General features: G+C 36.2%; 1 protein-coding gene across 1 annotated transcript; it reads right to left on the bottom strand.

Annotated features, from left to right (window-relative positions):
* Nucleotides 1-5356: 5356 nt before the first annotated feature.
* On the bottom strand, nucleotides 5357-8878 carry LOC127078775 (protein DYAD). The gene is made up of 8 exons (XM_051019209.1): nucleotides 8581-8878; nucleotides 7479-7920; nucleotides 6992-7375; nucleotides 6855-6912; nucleotides 6686-6769; nucleotides 6255-6550; nucleotides 6004-6118; nucleotides 5357-5914 (listed from the first exon to the last, which is right to left on the bottom strand). The coding sequence occupies exons 2-8, from the start codon at nucleotides 7841-7843 to the stop codon at nucleotides 5819-5821; spliced, it is 1398 nt and encodes a 465-aa protein (XP_050875166.1). The 5' UTR covers nucleotides 7844-7920; nucleotides 8581-8878; the 3' UTR covers nucleotides 5357-5818.
* Between the last annotated feature and the right edge of the window lie 9414 nt (nucleotides 8879-18292).

Raw genomic sequence — 18292 nt, forward strand, 5'->3', positions numbered from 1 at the left:
ACAAACACAATAGCTGATGTAGCAGAAGGATAATAGTATAATGTTTGAAGGCATGCATAAAATCAAGGGGAGGATGTCTATCAAAGTACACGATTGTGCTACGGTTTGCCATCATCAAAAAAGGGGAGTATGTGAGGGCAAATATGCCTAGTCCTTATTTTAATGATGTCAAACCTTTCTAATCGCCCATAACGTGTACTTTAGACAATATCATCATATCATGGAATGCATTCATCCTCTAACATGTTCAAAATATAGGCTCAACGTGTCCAGGCATACATGATCATATCATAGATGTGAATCATGCACTTGATCATAGTAAATATCCTAGGTTCATAGGAGATCGGTTTAAATTGGTCAAAATACATCTCAAAACTCATTTTTGGGTGTTTAAGACCTGTGAGTCGACTCATGACTCGGAGCGTAACTCTCGGGTCTGATCAGGTCGAGTCACAGTTCGACTCAATGACTCAGAGCGTAATTCTCGGGTCTGAATAGGTCATGCCACAGGTTGACTTAATCCTTGGAAAACTGAATGAGTCGACTCATCCATATGTTGCGTCAACTAAATGCCTATTCTCATTTGAACCATGTAGTCATGGGTCTGAACAGGTCGAGTCGTAGGTCGACTAAACCCTGGAAAAACTCTGTTTGAGTCGACTCATCCCCTTTGAGTCGACTCATCGCCTGTTTTACTTGAATAATTTGTCGTCGGGTCCATACAGGTCGAGTGACCTGTATGAACAGGTCGAGTGGCCGCTGCTTAGACTTAATTTTCTGCTGTGTAATTTTGCAAAATAATTCTGTTATGTCTGTTAGGTTGTCCATGCATCATATAAATATTCTAAAGTCTCTTATTCAACAAGAAAAAGAAAAGTGAAAGATATACACCAAAGTGCTCATTATCTTCAGTCTTCATTGTATTTCTCAATAATCACACATAATAATCTTTGTTGAGCATTGTGCATTGCTGTTGTGATAACGTCCAAATAAGATTGGATTATCTTAGTTTGGGTTGAGGCTTTGTGTAGGTTTTTCTTGAATAAAACCATTAGGATTTTGCCCTCCAAGAATTGGGGTTTTTTGCACTAACCTTTGCTTCGCAGATTCAGCTGAGTGAAAAGTTTGAAGAACAGTGGGTTTGGTCAAACAAGTAACGGTAACCGGAGGATTGTGAAGAAAGCTTAGGGTTAAAGCGATTTGCGTTCGAAATCAGCCGAGCTGAAGTTTTGGGGAACGTGGCGTTCTTGCAATAAGGTAGCGGTAACCAGAGGTTTGTTCGAAGCGCTTGAAGGACTTAGTTCAACTCGAATCAAGGGGAGATAATAGAATAGGATATGTAAGAACTCTATGGGTTGATTGGTGGTGATCATTTGTTCTCTTGCATTGACCTTGCAACGTGTTAATAAAAACATCTCAATTCTAGATTTAGAATTGAGGGCAGATGTACCCTAAGCGAGGATGATAGGGGAATTGCCTCAACAAATTCGGTCGTGTTCTCTCTATCTCTTAACTCTTTAAATTCTGCATTAATTATGGTTTGTGTGAAATTAATAGTAAAATCAATATCGCTTGATTGTTGTGCATAGTAATTGTTCGATAAATTGGTGCAATCACTTTGATTGCAGCTGAGTAAAATTCTGCACATCCAATTTGAGTGAAATTGAAACTTGGTGTGGAGTGCACACCAAGTGTTCGATAAAATTAATCTCACACAAATTTAGTAATATTTTACTTGATCTCTTATTGCGTTTAAGCATTATTAGAGGTAACGATATCAAGGATTATAGTGGTTAATCGATTGATTTAGATAGTGGTTGATTATCTCTATCTCAGTTATTCCATTCGGTTTCACGCATATCCAATCTTTCCTTTAACGGATCGTTTAGAAGATTAAAATCTAGGGTGCTTCCGCAATCGATGAAAACGTTTTTAAAAAACGCTAAATTTCAAAAATTGATCTATTCAACCCCCCTTCTAGATCGGTACTATCGTCTAACATGTCATGTCCTTCGTGCTAAAGAATGTAGGGGTGACCTATCAGAGGATGATGAACAAGATTTCCCAAGACGAAATAGGGGAGACACTCAAAGTATATATGTATGATATGATTGTAAAATCTAGATTGGAAGAGCTTCACACTCAACACCTTCAGTGTGTATTTAGGAGGGTTCGAAAGTATCATATGCGACTCAATCCAAAAAGTGCACTTTCGAGGTAGGGACTGGAAAGTTCCCGAGCTTCTATTTGATAGAGAGAGGAATCGAAAATGGAGGTTTAGAAGCTGAATGGTATGTTGATTTCCTTGAACAAATTCATTTCAAAATTTGCACAACACACTCTACTTTTTTACATATTGTTAAGGAAAAAGGATGACTTCGAGCGGACACATGATTACGAAAAGGCGTTTGAATCTTTGAAGAGGTTCTTAGCTACGCCAACGGTACTTACCCGATCACTTCTGGGGGGAATTTTTGTATCGGTACCTAGTCATTGTTGAGGAGGCAGTAAACTTCGTCTTAATTAGATATTCCAACGTCAACCAGAGCCTGGTGTACTTCATTTCAAAGGCCCTAGAGGGGGCGGGAATATGATACTAGAAAATTGAGAAGGCCGTCTTGGATTTAGTAATATCATCGAATAAGCTTCATTGTACTTCCTCACACAATCATAGTGGTTTGGAAGGATTTATGTCTAAAATAGGTGCTACACCATCTGGATCTGGTATGGCGTCTGGCAAAATAGGTCATCGAGTTGTCTAAGTTTGAAGTGTCCTTGGAGGAAATGAAAGCTTTAAAAGCCCAGTTGTTCACCGATTTCCTAGCCGAAATGACCCTTATGCCTTTAGAGCCAGACCATACCTGGGTGGTATTCATGGACGATTCCTCTAATAGCCTGGGAAGTGCGGTAGGCGTAATTTTATAAAATAGCTTGAGTTTGGTTATGGAAGTCTTCCTGAGGTTAGAGTATCCGAGCACCAACAACTAAGTTGAGTATGATGCATAGTCGGGATCATGCTAGCAGGGGAAATGAGGCCTCAATGCATGCGATCTGTGGAGCGCCACCTGTTCATCATTACCATCAGCATGTTGTGCACTCAGGAGTGTATCCTCATATACCTTCTTCAGGTATACAAATCTCACATGAGCATCCCTGAGAAAATCAAGTAAGAAAATAAAAAAAATCAAAGACTGAAAAAATTCTGGAGATGCATATTTGGTTTCTGGAAAATTAAATCATTGAAAAATTTCGGAGATGCATCTTCAGTTAATGGGTAACTAAATCGTTGAAAAATTTCAGAGATGCATCTCCGAAATTTTCTACAACTCAAAAGTCGCGTCAATGGTGAAATATACGACAATGCAGCTCAAAAAAATTGTTTTGATCATCAATTTCAACCACAAACAACTAGTACACTATGACTAAACTATCTTAAATGTGATTTATACTCATTTGTAACCCTATCATTAATTTTTACTCATTTACACCCAAACTCAAACATTTATCGAAAACTCAAAAAACTTACAAGAAATTGATGTTTTTGATGAAGATGGATGATGTTACAAATTTGATTTGGTGTAGATAAGAAATTTGAGAGTTAAAGTTGAGTTGAAGTTTGAGTTATGTGATATGAAGAAGGAGAAGAGTATGGTGCGATTTAACCCCTCAACATATTTCGGAGATGCATCTCAAAAATATGTTAACATTAACCGACCTTTTAATAATTCCGAAGATACATCTCCGAAAATAATGAAGTATTTTTTAAATTTTGCATGTGGCATAAAAAACATATGGATGCATTAAAAAAATCCCCAAAACTATTGTTGTTGTCTATCCTATTAGCACCTCTAATGTTTATGCCTGGTGTTTGGCCAAAATTCCAAATATTAGTGGATCTATCAGATTGGTCAGAGATTGTAAACTCACTTCTGTTGTTTCCTTGACCTCCTTGTCTTCTTCTTTTTAGTCTTCATGGCTGCACAACACCATCATTCTATATTTACAGCAGTGGTTAGAGTGAATTTTTTCATCACAACTGAAGCACATACTTTTGTCACGTTTTTCACACAATGCTTTAAGTGACAATTACTTGATGGGGAGTTGCGATTTTTATGCTAGAGCCGATTGCAACAAAAATAAGTTGTTGGTTGCTAGAATTAACACCCTACTTTCGACTGATTCATATGATGGTTGTTGGTAAGTGTTAGGCAGGCGGGGGAGGACGGACCTCAAGTTTCAATAAATTAATAACATGGTGTCATTATCGTAGATGGCGCGTGTCCTCAACTCAAATTTTGATCAAATCAAGCTACTTTGTAAGTTGGATCATCGTACACGGAAGAGCCAAACGTTTGTAAAAAAAGCTATGTGTACAAAAATTTAGAGAAAAAAAATGAAAATAGATAATGAAACAAGTGAAGATGAAACATTATGAAAAATTAAGGATTTCAAATATTAAAATTAAGATATATTTAGTTTCCAAGGTCTTTAATTTAATTTAATATTTCGATTTAATCTCTTAATTTAATTGTTAGTCTCTTAAATTCATTTCGTTAGTCTAAATGATCATTTTCATCAAATTCTGTCAAAAAAAAAACATTAAATCATGTTAACATGGTAAAGTAAAATTTCCACTGAAGTTATTTTTAGATTAACTTTGCCTTCACCTTCACTTAGGACTTGTTACACTCAAGGTTTAAATAAATGTTGTATTATAAAGTAGGGTTAAATAGCAATAAGGTCTTCACTAAGTGAAGGTAATCCTACTTTATAATATAAAAGTGGACTTCATCATAACTTAACATAACTTAACATTTTTTATCAGTTTTTTATCAAACTTTAACGAAAATGACCATTTAAGTTATCGAATTTAAATGACTAATTTGTAACGTTTTTTAATTAAAGGATTGAAACGAATTATTAAATTAAATGACTAAAGCGATAATATTAAATTAAGGGACTAAAACAAAACATTAAATTAAAAGACGCAAAACATTAAATTAGAAACAAATTTTCAAATATTTATTTAAAACCTAAATGAAATTATATAAGTTTTCTCACATCAAAAAATAAAAAGGCAAGCCAAAATAGACATTATTGATCGATACAATAATTCCTTGTTAATCACTGTCAATCGCAAATACCAAATTTGTTTGGAAAATTTCTGAAACATTCACCACCCAAAATTCAATACTAACTTAACCGTTACTAACAAGCGTTTGAAATTACTATTGGTCTCTATCTCTCTTTATAAGTTTCTATCACCAGTTTAATCCACCTCCACCCACAAGGTCATCAACATCGTCGCCATCGGAAATTAGTCGGATTACACTAGACGGGTTCAAAACAAACTACATTTTGTAATCCACGAGATGCTATTTGATATTGCAGAAATTCTATATATAGATATGGCAACTTGTTCCCCCAATAGGTCAAGTACAAATTCTCATCAAATAATTCTAGCTAATATGTAAATTTCAGGTAAAGCCTACCTAAAGACCTGTACTAAAAGGAACTGGTAATCTTAACCAACAAGTCAATAATACAACCAATTTCAGACCCTCCGAAGACCTGCCTCTCAAATTAGAACAAACTATACTCTATAAAAGGCCAGTCAAACCTATCAACAATTTGCAGCTCGACAAGTAGGCAAGGTTCAACCTCTTCCATGAACTTAGTGGTTGGCAAAGATTTTCAGTATCAGATTGTTAATGCTGTACGATATCTAAACTCTACCATTTTAAAGAGTAAAGAAAAACTTTTGAAGAGAAGCTGGGGTTATAATCCTATCCTAAGGCCTGGTACCTCAGAGCAAAGTCTACTTCATTGCTAGCATGCCATATACAGTGTTTGATACATCCAGCAGCTGCTGCTCCATCTTTTCTTTCCATTTGAATAAATCCATAAACATCTCCTGCACAAAAATAGTGAATCATTAATACATTGAGAAGAAGGAAAAAAAGATTTGGACTAAGTGTCATATATACACACTATTGCCATCACCTGAAACATTATCAATGAGTTGTCAATGTCTGCCTTTGAATTAACAGTTGTAGAAGAATCTGGGGTGACATTGGGTTGATCATCTTGCATTGTGGGCATTAGCTCCTCCGCATCACTATGATTCCGAAGGAAATAGAAAATGATGAACACTAAAACAATATCAACTTTTTCCCCTTCTTGGTTTTTTCCACTTCGAAGGAGGTGTGTGCCGATTTGGTGATTAGGCTAAAGAATTTGACTAAATAGATTACCTCTTCTTGTTAGTGGGTTCTTCATTGAGTGGCTGAGTTGGCATGCCTGTGTAGGGATATTCAAGTAAACACTCTTGTGGAACATTAAGTAGTTCTGAACTCCCGATCCAAGTTGCCAATGCATCCTCTTGGGTATTGCATGGGTTAGTGGCTTCTAACCAATCTTTCCATTTCTCTGAAGGAGGGCTAAAAGTAGTGCATTCTCTTGGTGCTTGAAGTTCATTCAATTTATTTGTTATGTCCATAAGATGTTGCTCCACTTCGGTTTTCCAAGTCACCATTTCACCAGACTTGCCCTGTCAATATACAGAACTATAGTAAGCCAGATATCACATAAGTAACATATAAAAAGGGAAGTGTTTACCATACATGAATCCCATTAGATCTTGAAGGACTACAGAGTAGTAACAATAACAATACTGCCTATATACCTGCAAATTCTTCAAGGAAGCCATGATTTCAGTTAGGCGATGGTCAGTTATAGCTTTCCACTTCACAAGTTCTTTGAAAGCCTCCTGCCATTGAAACCCAACATAAGACAACTATAAAGCATTTTAGGAGACAGAAAAATCATTAATTATTAAAGCATTCAAAATTCACCTTCATCATGTTACTTTCATTTTTCTTTTTCTTCTCGGCAACGAGCTCCTGCATATCTCTGCTATGCAAATAAAGTCATCAGGAAAATATAATAGCAACCATAAAAAAAATTGAAAAACAGTTTCCAAGTTCAATACTTCTTCATTTGGGCCATTTCCATTTTAAGTTGCTTCAATTCATCAGAAGAATCAGTATCCTTGCAAGGGGCAGGGGTTGCCCTAACAGTGGATGGTGGTATCCAGTAGGGGTCATACACCCCAGCATCCTGCCGGACACCATCCAAATCAGCACTCTCCAACCAATACTCCATGACTCCGTCGGTGTTGAACCATCTTCGGAACCGATCAGTCCCTCCAGGTGCCACTTTACCATCAATGTGTTTCAATAAGTGGTCTAGAAGTCCAGTATCACCAATGAATTTACGGGCAGATGATCTTAGTGCAGCTCGGGTTATTGGGCTTTCAAAAGTCGCGCCCTCTGCCTTCAATACCTCCCACATGCTTTGCTCAGCCAATTTGTACCTACATTAAATTAGATGATTACCTCATATACAATTACTTATCGCGGAATGGTTGAATAGAAGTAAATAAAGCATGGTAAAAGAAAATTATATATTTGCTTCACCTCTCGCTTGACCATCTTTCCTTATTATCATTCTTCTTTCTCTTACTCTTGCTACCGCTTTCCTTCCCATAATACTCCTCTTTCACCTCTCTAAGCTGACCAATCTTTCCACAAGACTCCTCTTTCACCTCTCTAAGCTGACTAAGCTTCTCGCATGACTCCTCTTTCACCTCTCTAAGCTGACTGAGGCTGAGGCGCTTCCTTTTCTTAAATTCTGGAAAAAAGACAGGTTCATTTTTAATAATGACGTCTTCTTCGTCATTGTCCGATTCCTCTTCCTTGGTAGTAACATCAGGAAAAGAACTCTCATTTCCCCCATGCCAACCAATGAATGGCTGTCGATGATGAACACCCCACCTATCCATCCCTGCACCTCTACGTTAAACTACAGCAAGTGCTTTGCCGATCTCCGTAACCAGATATAGATCTTCAATGCAGTAAGCTGCATTAGCAACACACGAACAATTAACAATAACCTAAAAGCTCATCGGGTGATCATTGGTTAACAAAGGTTGATTGTGTCGCAAAAATGGAACAAGTTATCAGTATGCCAACACAAGCGAAAGCAGTATTCATAAACTAAAGTTCACTAGGCTGAAAAAATAGAGAAACTTAAGCACACCCAATAAGCTCATACATTAAAAAAAACAAAGAAAATCCAACAGAGTAAAAACATTAGATTTCTTGGCACACAAGAGTTCCCAAAACAGCTTATCTAACTGTTATATTGCAAAACTAAAGAAACCCTACAAACAAACAACATCTTTGCTTTACCACGCTCTCTCATTTCCCCAACCATCAAATCAAACAGTAACGGATCAACTAAACCAGACCCGAACTTCAAAGAACTTGAAACAAAAAAAAACAAAAAAAACATAATCCCAGCAAAATACATAGCCAGCACAGCAAATCTGAGTAAGCAAAATCCACACTAAACCCCACAATAAAAATCGAAAGAGCTCATCCGATTTGAATACAATGAGACGAAATCGCAGCAACAAAAAACCCTAATCCCCAATTCATAACCAAAAAAAAAAAACCTTAAGTGAGAAAAGAAATCAATAAACGGAAGAAATAAAAGAAAAAGGGAAAGTGTAGGAACCTGTAGATAGAAGAGTGTGCGTGACCGACAACACAGTGCGAGGAGACGAAATGTAGAGGGAAGGAAACGAAAGGCGTGGTTGCTGGTGGATAGAACGTAAGAGAGATGGAATGAATCACTTTTGTTTTTTCATTTTCTCTCTCTAAAATTAAACCCTAACCAACCGCCAAAACCCCACAATGCTCTGGATTCATTTAATCCTAATCTTGGGTTTCGTTTCTTTGACTTCTTTCTAGGTGTCCTGCTTCGGATAAAGGTGTTTTTTTTATATATACACGCTATGCCATGCTGCTTAGTGACTCTTGTTATTTCATTAATCTGAGTTTTTGTTGCTAATAACGGTTTCATGCTGCTTTAATTAAGTGATTCGACTCTTTCATTATTGTGGAAATTATGAATATCATCCACTCATTACAAGATGAGTATCTATCCAAGTAAAATCAAAGAATATTGTCAATCCAAAGTACAAGTTTTAATTTAGGTGTGTCATGTTTAAGTCTCTTGAGATGTTATCTCCCACTGTTATAAATACTTGAGCATACATTAAACATGAATTTCATTATAAGTATATCTTTACATGTGTTTATTATGTGAAAGAACGTTAATGGTCTGGAAATCTATGTATTTCATTATGAGTATATCTTTACATGTGTTTATTATGTGAAAGAAAGAACGTCAATGGTCTGAAAATCTTATCTCGACGGGAAGAAATGATATGGATGGTTTGAAAATCTTATTTTGACTGAGATAAACGATATTGTTATGTTAAACGCTATCGTTAAAGTTTGAACTCTATTATTTACAGTTTTGTATATGAATTTCTAATAATTATTAGTATTATTTTGTCTGTCAACAAAAAAAATGTGACATTTGATTTCAACACGAAATTCTGATGGGTAGCCCCTCGAAACCGCCATGAAATTAAATTGAGAGGGACATGGTGGATCCCCGTGCAAATTTAATTTTACTATGAAATTGATTTATTTAGTGAATGTTTGAGACAATGTTGTTTTTAAAGATATCCATGATATATGAAATAAGCTAGGTTTAATTAGTTTTTTCAATCTCTTTTTATTTTTATGTTGGTTTTCTATTTAACAAATATAAATAGTCGGTCTTTTAAAATTGATTTTGTTAGTCAATTAGTCATTTTCGTCAACTTTTTAAAAGTTTAAGGTACCAATATTATTGGTGAAATACCTCATTAATCTTTTTTATTTTATTTTAATCATTTGATATTTTTCTTTAAATAGAATAATATTGGATTTTGAAGATCTATTAAATCTAATGGTGAACCACTAACATCTAAATTCTTAATATTTTTCCCTATTCATTTTCATCTTCATCATTGTTCCGTTTGAGATCCAGAAATGAAGAGAATGGGATAATAGGGATCTTGAATGATGGCTCTGATCTCATTTACGAAGACGTGGGTTGGACCTTCATGGTTAACACTTTAACTCCAAAATCGGTTCAAGATTCAAGATGAATATAGTGAAATTGGAGATCAGAGGTTGTGTATCTTCTCATAGTGTGTGATATGTTTAATATATTGGATCGAGTAGAGTGGACTTGAAATGGATTGGAATTTGGTTAATTGGACATTTTGGTTGGTTCATAACAGTTGCCCTTAAGGCTTTGTTGGGCATTGAAGGAGCCGGAGGAAGGCTTAAGTATCGTCGGTCGGCCTCCATGTTGTAATCCGAGATTTTTGAAAAAGTGATGGAGAACATGCATATTTAAGGTGATTTCATCATTGAGATTCTTTGATACCCATTCTTGACACATGCGATGACGTGGCCAGTTAGGGTGTGGTTAAGGGTGGCAAAAAGGGTCATAGTCGACCCGCGCACCTGCCAAAAAATGGAGGGTTAAGTTGGGATTTTAGGTCTGCTTACCTGCCCCACACACCCGTTAGACCGGCCTGCGGGCCACGATTCGTTTTTCCACCCTTAGTTTCAATATGTCACTCACCTAAAAGTTCTATAGCATCAATGCAATGATATAGTTAGGTTGATAAATTAAGTTTGTCACGTCAAAAGAGATCATTATTTATGTTATCCATATAGTGTAAGACATTTGATGATGCATTTTAAATATTCAATAATGAAACCATTAAAGACAAAATAAAAATCTTACTCAATGATGTATTATAGTAATCATGTGGTGACTCAATATTGTAGATATAGTTTTGTGTGTGGCCACTTTGTTCATGTTGCGTAAAAATTAACAATCAACATGCATCCTACTCGAGAACTACTTGGCAATGACCGATCCAACTAATTGGTTACTATAGATCGACAAATATTATAAGTATAATTTACATAGCCATAACATGTAATCACCTATTAAAAAAATCCAAATTTCATAAAACAAATTGTATCCAAGTCTAATTCAAGAGTTTTCCTTAGTCAACAAACCTAATTCAAGAATTTTCCTGATTATAAAAAATTATTCTAAAAAATAAGTGAAAAATCTAATTTAAATGTAAAAAACCTATTAACTTATAAAAAAAAAGAAAAATAAATAAATAAATAATATGGGCAAGCCCGCCGCCCGCCAACCCGTCACCTTGGCAGGGCGGGCTAGATTTTTAGGCCCAATTTTACTTGGCGGGCTTGGCCGTCTCGCCTCTTTTTTTGAGGGCTTATGGCGGGGCAGGGCGGCAACCCGTTTTGCCACCCCTAGGTATGACGCATTTCATAGAGATCTTAAGTGCATTTGAGTTTGACATGTTTCTATGAGTGGAATTTTGGTCGTTGATCTTGTGATCTCTGTTAATAATTGGTCTTGATCCATCAGTTATCATTGCTTATAAATTGAGAGTTGAATATTTAGAAGTTTTCACAATTTTTTTGCTTTCATGCTTTCATTTACTTTCCAGAAAATGTCTTTGTTCCTTCTTCTTTAGAACATCACTAGAACTTATTCAATGTTTCGTTTAAAGCTTTCGTATTTTTCATTCCTCTTGCTTCATCCATAATCTGGAATCCTTCTAACTTAAGGTTTACATTCAGCTTCCCATGTTCCCTTGGTTAGATTGAGTGAGAACATTGTATATTTAGTCAATTAGAGGCAAAAAAAACCTCATTTGGGTAGTCCCCTACTTTAATTCGCCCTCTTTTGAGTGATAATTACATGGAATTGGAAGTTATATCAATATCTGATGGTTTTGGCTCATAAGAGGTATCTGGGAACTCCTTAGAGGAACACACTTCTTCTTCCGGGACATTATATGCCCTTATGCTTAGTGTCAAAGGAGGAATAAGTCCCATCGAGGTACCTAACCCCCTCATATCTTGTCGGAAGAGGAGGTACGAGTCAATTTATAAAGGAGGGACCTTGCTAGAAATTTCATTCAAACCTACTTGCAGATGTTAGATCACGAGCCTAGCGATGTTGGGGTGCTTGAACGTATGAATCTTCAAAGTTGATTGGTAGTACTATAGTATGACTAGGTAGATGCGAAGGTAATGGGCACTCCTTCGACTCCGAGCATTGAAGTTGCCTTATACGATGATAACATTGTGGTCGGTGACCCTTCAGGGTGGTCGGACTTTTTAGTGTCTGGAGATAATGCAGCTCTTTTGATGATTGCATGATCCCGTTTCATGAATGATTGTTTACAAAAGTACGGTTATGGCTGCCTTTTTATAAGTTTGAGGTAGTCTTCTTGAAACATTTAAAAGTTTCCCATTCCCAGCTTCATCCGGGGTCATGAGCATATATAAGGGTCTTCCAACTATGTTTTAAGCACAAATCTTGGAAGCCTTCTATTAAATTATTCTTCGATCTTTTCCATCTGAGGCGTGTCTCACTGGGTAATTTTTGTAATCATGGACTCATTCATTTCCATCTAGTTTATCAGTTGTTCGACCCTTTTATGCTCGATTGGGGTGGTTTTTTGGGACGGTTTTTATTGCTGAAGCCCTTCACTCTCACAACTCAGTCGATTTTCTATTATCTTCCTTGGCGACCCTCATTCCCATTTCCAGGTTTTGTACCCAAAATATTAGTTCAAACTTCATTTCAACTGGTTTGCATTCTCCTTTCTATCAAGTCGGGTTCTCTTTCTCCATACTAGATGACAGTGAATGAGGAAATGCACTCCTGGTTTCAAGGGCTTGACTATGAGGAAGGGTTCGCCCCTAGCGAGGTTCCCTCTAGCGAAGTAAGGAAAATGGCGAATAGATATTCGCTCTATCTTGAGTGCAATTAGTGGAGTTAATTTTGAGGAAAAGAGGAAGATTTTTAGCAAGGGTGGAGTCTTCATACCTTCTCTCTCTCTTTTTTACATGCGTGATTGCATTATGTAGATAGCATGGACAAAGTGAGCATGTTGAATATGTTTTACCTCCTTGCAAATGCCCAAGGTATTCGGCTTGTGGTGAATATTGGTACTTCTGCTTCTGCCCCCACTTCTTTGGAGAATACTACTCTTGCTCCGACCCCATCTCCTACCTCAGCTATAGAAGCTCCGACTCCTATGCTAAAAGTAGGTCATTCCATGGGCACTGCAGCCACTTTACTGGTGGAGGAACATATTGCGCTTCTAGCTTCGACCAAGAGGGCTCGGGATGAGGGACAACAATCTTCCCAGGGTGAGATTTCTCTAAAAATTGACTTGTGTCTCTGAGAAAGATGCCTCTGGGGAGGTGTTTCCTTTTATAAAGATACCAAATATTTTCTCTTATTGGCATCCACACACTTTTGAGGAGGTTGTTGTTATTGTTTCGGCATCAGATTTATTTGTCGTCCATAATCTTCCTAAAGGGGATAAAATGGAGATGGTTTTTAAGTTTACCCATAACATGTTCAAAGTTGCTTATGTTTTCTCTCTTGTTTCTGCTGGACGGAGTGATGTGTTGGCCTCAGATAATCCCTTTAAGAAGAGGGATACTCCGAAAGGGAAGGTTGAAGCAATGGAGCTGAAGTGCACCAATCTTCAGAAGTAGTTTATTGTGCTCCATGAGGAAGTTAAGGTTGCTAACTCTTTGGAAGAGGCAGTGACAATACATGACTTTCCTTCTTCCTTAGAGGCTCGCGTGAACGAGTTGAAAGATGCTCTTAAAATTTTAGAGGAGCGGTATAATTTTGATTCTGATTATGTTGAGGAGAATGCCCTATCGCGAAGCAAAAATTATTTTTAAAAGAAAAAACATCGATAAAACCCTAAAAGAACAAAAATATGGTTGTTGCAACCAAATTCGAGTTCGGTAGTCGGTTATGTGAGGGAAGGCGTTAGCACCCCTAACATCTGTTGTACTCAACGAGAACTGTTTAGTTAGTTTTGCGAATAAGAGTGTTAGCTTTCATTTATTTGTTTTCTTCTAGTTATTAAAAGTTTGAAAGGAAAAAGAAAAGGACTAAAAAATAAGTTTTTTATTAGGGTGCTTGACAAGATTGCGAGTCTTGCTCCCATGTATCCTCAAGTGCGATGAGAAATTCAAATCTACGTAGTTCTTGGCAAGAAAAATATATTTTTGGATTTTTATTATAGTGTTTGACGAGACTTTGAATCTCACTCTTACGTATCCTCTGGTGTGATGAGAAATTCAAAGTTATTTAGTTTTGGGTAGCAAATGTTTATTGGTTGGTCAATTTTAATGAAAGGTATTTAGTCACATTTTAGAGAAAACAATTGCTTACTACCCAAACATAGAGAAGTGAACATTTATGTCACGTCAGAATAGACAACATAATCTGAATTCTCACAATTTCATGTTCTCATCGCATTCGAGTGGAAAACGTTCTTACTACTCGTGCATGGTAGGAATAAAGCGTTGTTTGCATCATCTCAAAATGGACGGAGCATCTTTCATTTGTTAAAAGGTTTTGTATCACGCTAAGGCGGAAAAGATAAGTTTGATCGGTTGGATCGTTTTTAGGTAGAAGACGAGTATTCAAATGGTTAGCTATTACCGATATTATTCAAATACTCGGGAAAAAGGATGAATATTACGTCCAACTAATCCTTTTTCATTCAAATCATTTAGGAAAAATTTTAAGCGAATTCAGTCATGATCTATTAATGGAAGACAAGCATTCAAACGGTAAGCTATTACGACTATCATTCAAATACTCAAGGAAAAGGATGGATATTTCATCTAATTATACCTTTTTCATTCAATAAGGATCAGACTAAATTCGTTTAATTATCGTGTTTTGAATGGAATACCAAGACTCAAATGATAAGCTATTACGACTATCATTTAATTACTCGGGGACTAGGATGGATATTACTTCCAACTAGTCCTTTTTCATCCGGTTTTATTGTGAAAAATATTCGAGTTGTTTTTTGATTAAGTAGGAAAAGAACTTGATGTGGATCAAGTGTTTTTTATTTTTGAAAATCAAGTTGATGTTGATCAAGTAGAAAGGTTTGATTTAGTGGTAATTTTATTTAATGTTGTTTTGCTATTAATTTAATTAATATAACCTAATTAAATAAAAATAAACAAAAGGGTGTAAAATAAATGAGAGTGGTGGGGTACTAAAAATCTCTAATGGGACTGACCCAAAGAACAAAACAAAAAAATAGTAAACAAACAAGAAAGAGGGGCGCAAAACTAAATATCAGGGAGTGATGCCCCGAAAAGGGCACCTGGGCCTAAACTCAGGGGTCCAAAACAACTTCCCTCACACCATCAGGGGTGTGAGAAGAAAACCTAATGTTGAGAATAGCAATTGGCATGGCCCGCACGTTGAGGGAGCCCAAAAGCTCATAGTTAACATGTTGACTTAATCAGAAGCGCTTGATGGACATGTTAGCATAAGGCAACATGATCAAAGAATTGAAGATATAAAGTGCATGATGGTTATGGTGGGAACACTTGTACAAGAGTCCCTGGGTCAACAAGAAAGTATGAAAAAACTGAGGGCGAATATATTTACACGTGGGCGGTGGGGACATAGAGAGAGTTGAACAAAAGAGGGGCGTCAGACTCTCACTCTCATTTCTCTCATCCCTTTCTCTCTATTTTTTATCTTCTCTATCCACAAACATAACACACACACGCACACTTTTCATTTTTTTTAGATCAAACAACTAAAATACATATGAACATGATGAAGAACATCATGAACACCACGAATGCTCTTCATCATCAAGAACAAAAGGTGTAGATACCAAGAACAAGCAAAAAAAAGGTGTAGATACCAAAACAAAATCAAAGCTTCGGTGAAGACTCCGTGTATCGTTTCTTCCTTTTTCTACTTTATTTCGTTCCTTCTTCTACTACTCTTCTGTTCTTCTGACTCCCCTCCTCTCTGAATTTGATGCACGGTGTTGATAATGCTTAAAGGTTAAAGTGGATGGAGGCTAATCTCGTCCAATTAGAGCTTCCGTGTGAAGCTCTAATTGCTCAACAATAGAGCTTTGAGTGAAGTTTATAGAAGGTTGTAGGGAGCTCGAATTTTTCAGAGCTCGATTTTTTTGTAACTCATAGATAAGGAATTATGGTCATGGCTCTATGAATTGTAGCTTAGTTTATATAGGCAGTGTTATGGAAAATTAGCGTAAGCATGTGAACGAATGGTGAATGTGTGAAGGGTGAGAAAATTGCGTAGATATTTTGTAAAATGGTTGTGAAATCATCCGAGAGAATTTGTTGTGATGTTGTGAGGTGGTGTGATCCTTGATTTTATGGAGAGTGGGGTGAAAATCCATGTGAAAATTTTGTGTAATCTATGTGAAAAGTTTTGTGTGGTTCACCCATGTATGTAAGGTGCTTATTTGAATGATGATTGTAAATCTTGATGAATGATGTAATAAGATCATGTTTCTTCTCTTTGCAATTCAGTTTTGGTTATCCTTATTTCCAATTGTTCTTTGAATTCAAACTTTGGATGATGATGTGATCTTGTGAAACAATGGAACATAAAATGTGTTAATGTATGGATAATGAATGAGAGGCTTGTTTTATTAAATTTTAGATGGTGATTGTGATGTATAAATTTAACATGTATGGACGATGAATGTATGGAAAATGAAAGTCGTATTTTGTTCATTTTTTTCATCATTTCTTTTATTTGAACCTTGGATGAACATGATGCTATGTATCATCATGGTTATGACCATGCGAACAATATTGACTTTATGCTTATGGTATGATGCATTGAAATTCAAAATGCGTAGATGATGAAATGAAGTCATATGCTTTGAATTTAACTTCGATTTATGTTTTTGCCTTGAATTACCAAGTATAACTAAATATGACTTGGAATTTTAGTATGAACTTGAATCTTGGTCATGAAATGGCACATGGTGAATGAAGTTCAACTTAGTAATTTGCATGATAACGGAAATGCATGAAAAGACTATTTTTTTATAATAAAACTAAAGTTGACTTTCCTTTACTTTTGCAATATGGATGAAAGGTGCATATGTTGAATGATAATTAGATAAAACATGAATGAAAAAAAAAGGTGATGGACTTAACAATGAACCTTGAAATTAGGGCATGTTGGTTCAGAATAGTCAACATTTGACTTTTGATTGACTTTAGACTGAAATGACGCAAACATCTTGATGGATGATTGAATGACTTGGGGGAAAATTGGGGTATGACACTATGAACTATAACAAGGAAGAAATCTAAATATCTCTCGCTTACATGTATTTTATTGTAAATGCTTTAATCTTAACAACAGAAAACCTAACCTTGTAAAAATTTGACATAAAAGTTAATGAAGACATACTCATAGGATATTCTACTTATAACAAAGCTTTTAGAATCTATAACAAAAGAACTTTGACAATCGAAGAATAAATTTATGTTACCTTTGATGAATCTAACCTTAAACTTGTAAAAGTAGAATCTTTTATTGTGCATGTATTCTAGAAAAGACGATTCTAAAGGAAAATCAAGAACTGGACCAAGAGAAAAATGAATATCGAGTCACAAAGGAAGAATTGGTTTAGAATCAAATCTCAGACACTCTGCCATAACATCCAGATATCTCAAAGGAATGGAGACCGACAAAAGATCACCCTATCCAGAATGGCATTCGAGATATATCCAAGGGAGTCACTTCTCAAAATGCCTTAAACAAGGTATGTAACTTTGTGGCTTTTGCTTCACAAATTTAACCAACGGGAATCAAAAAAGCTATAGTCGACAAACATTTGTCTTTTTCTATGCAAGAGGAGTTAAATTAATTTGAAAGAAACAACATTTGGGAACTTGTTCCCAAAGCTTCAGCTAATCTAGTAATTGGCGTTTGGGTCTTTCGCAACAAGTTGGATGAAAAAGGTAATGTTTTAAGAAATAAAGTGTAATGGTCAACAAGTACAGATGTGTGTGTTCCTCCTGCAAGGTCACGGAGAGTCAGATGTCTTAGTAAGTTTATAACAATTTGAGGTGGTTAAGGCTTGCCCACGGTGGCGAGAAGCCTTGTACAATGGTGTTTTATGGTGGTTTTAGGAGTCCTGCTCATGTGATGTCTGAGGCTTTTTAAATGGATGATGTGCTTGTTGTAAGCATGTGAGAGGTGTGATAAGTATAAGTTATGATTTGGCTAAGCTCTATGCTTATGGTGTAATGAATTTCCATTCCTCATACAATGAAGGTGTATTTAAAGGGGCCTTTAGGGCCTAGGGTTCTCTTGGGAAGGATCACCGTTCACTCAGTTAAAGGTGAATTATTGAATCCATATTTCTAAGTAATTCATGTATCAGTTGATGACTCTGACTTATCTATACCTTATAAAT

Source organism: Lathyrus oleraceus, chromosome 5 (genome assembly GCF_024323335.1).
Source record: "Lathyrus oleraceus cultivar Zhongwan6 chromosome 5, CAAS_Psat_ZW6_1.0, whole genome shotgun sequence".
NCBI lineage: Eukaryota > Viridiplantae > Streptophyta > Magnoliopsida > Fabales > Fabaceae > Lathyrus > Lathyrus oleraceus.

What these genes read in the sequence shown, in the direction of transcription:
- LOC127078775 (XM_051019209.1), bottom strand. Translation starts at nt 7,843, where the DNA reads ATGGATAGGTGGGGTGTTCATCATCGACAGCCATTCATTGGTTGGCAT. An exon ending in GAAAGATGGTCAAGCGAGAG is followed by an intron (nt 7,376 to 7,478) that starts GTGAAGCAAATA and finishes AATTTAATGTAG; the next exon opens with GTACAAATTGGCTGAGCAAA. An exon ending in GAACCCACTAACAAGAAGAG is followed by an intron (nt 6,119 to 6,254) that starts GTAATCTATTTA and finishes TCGGAATCATAG; the next exon opens with TGATGCGGAGGAGCTAATGC.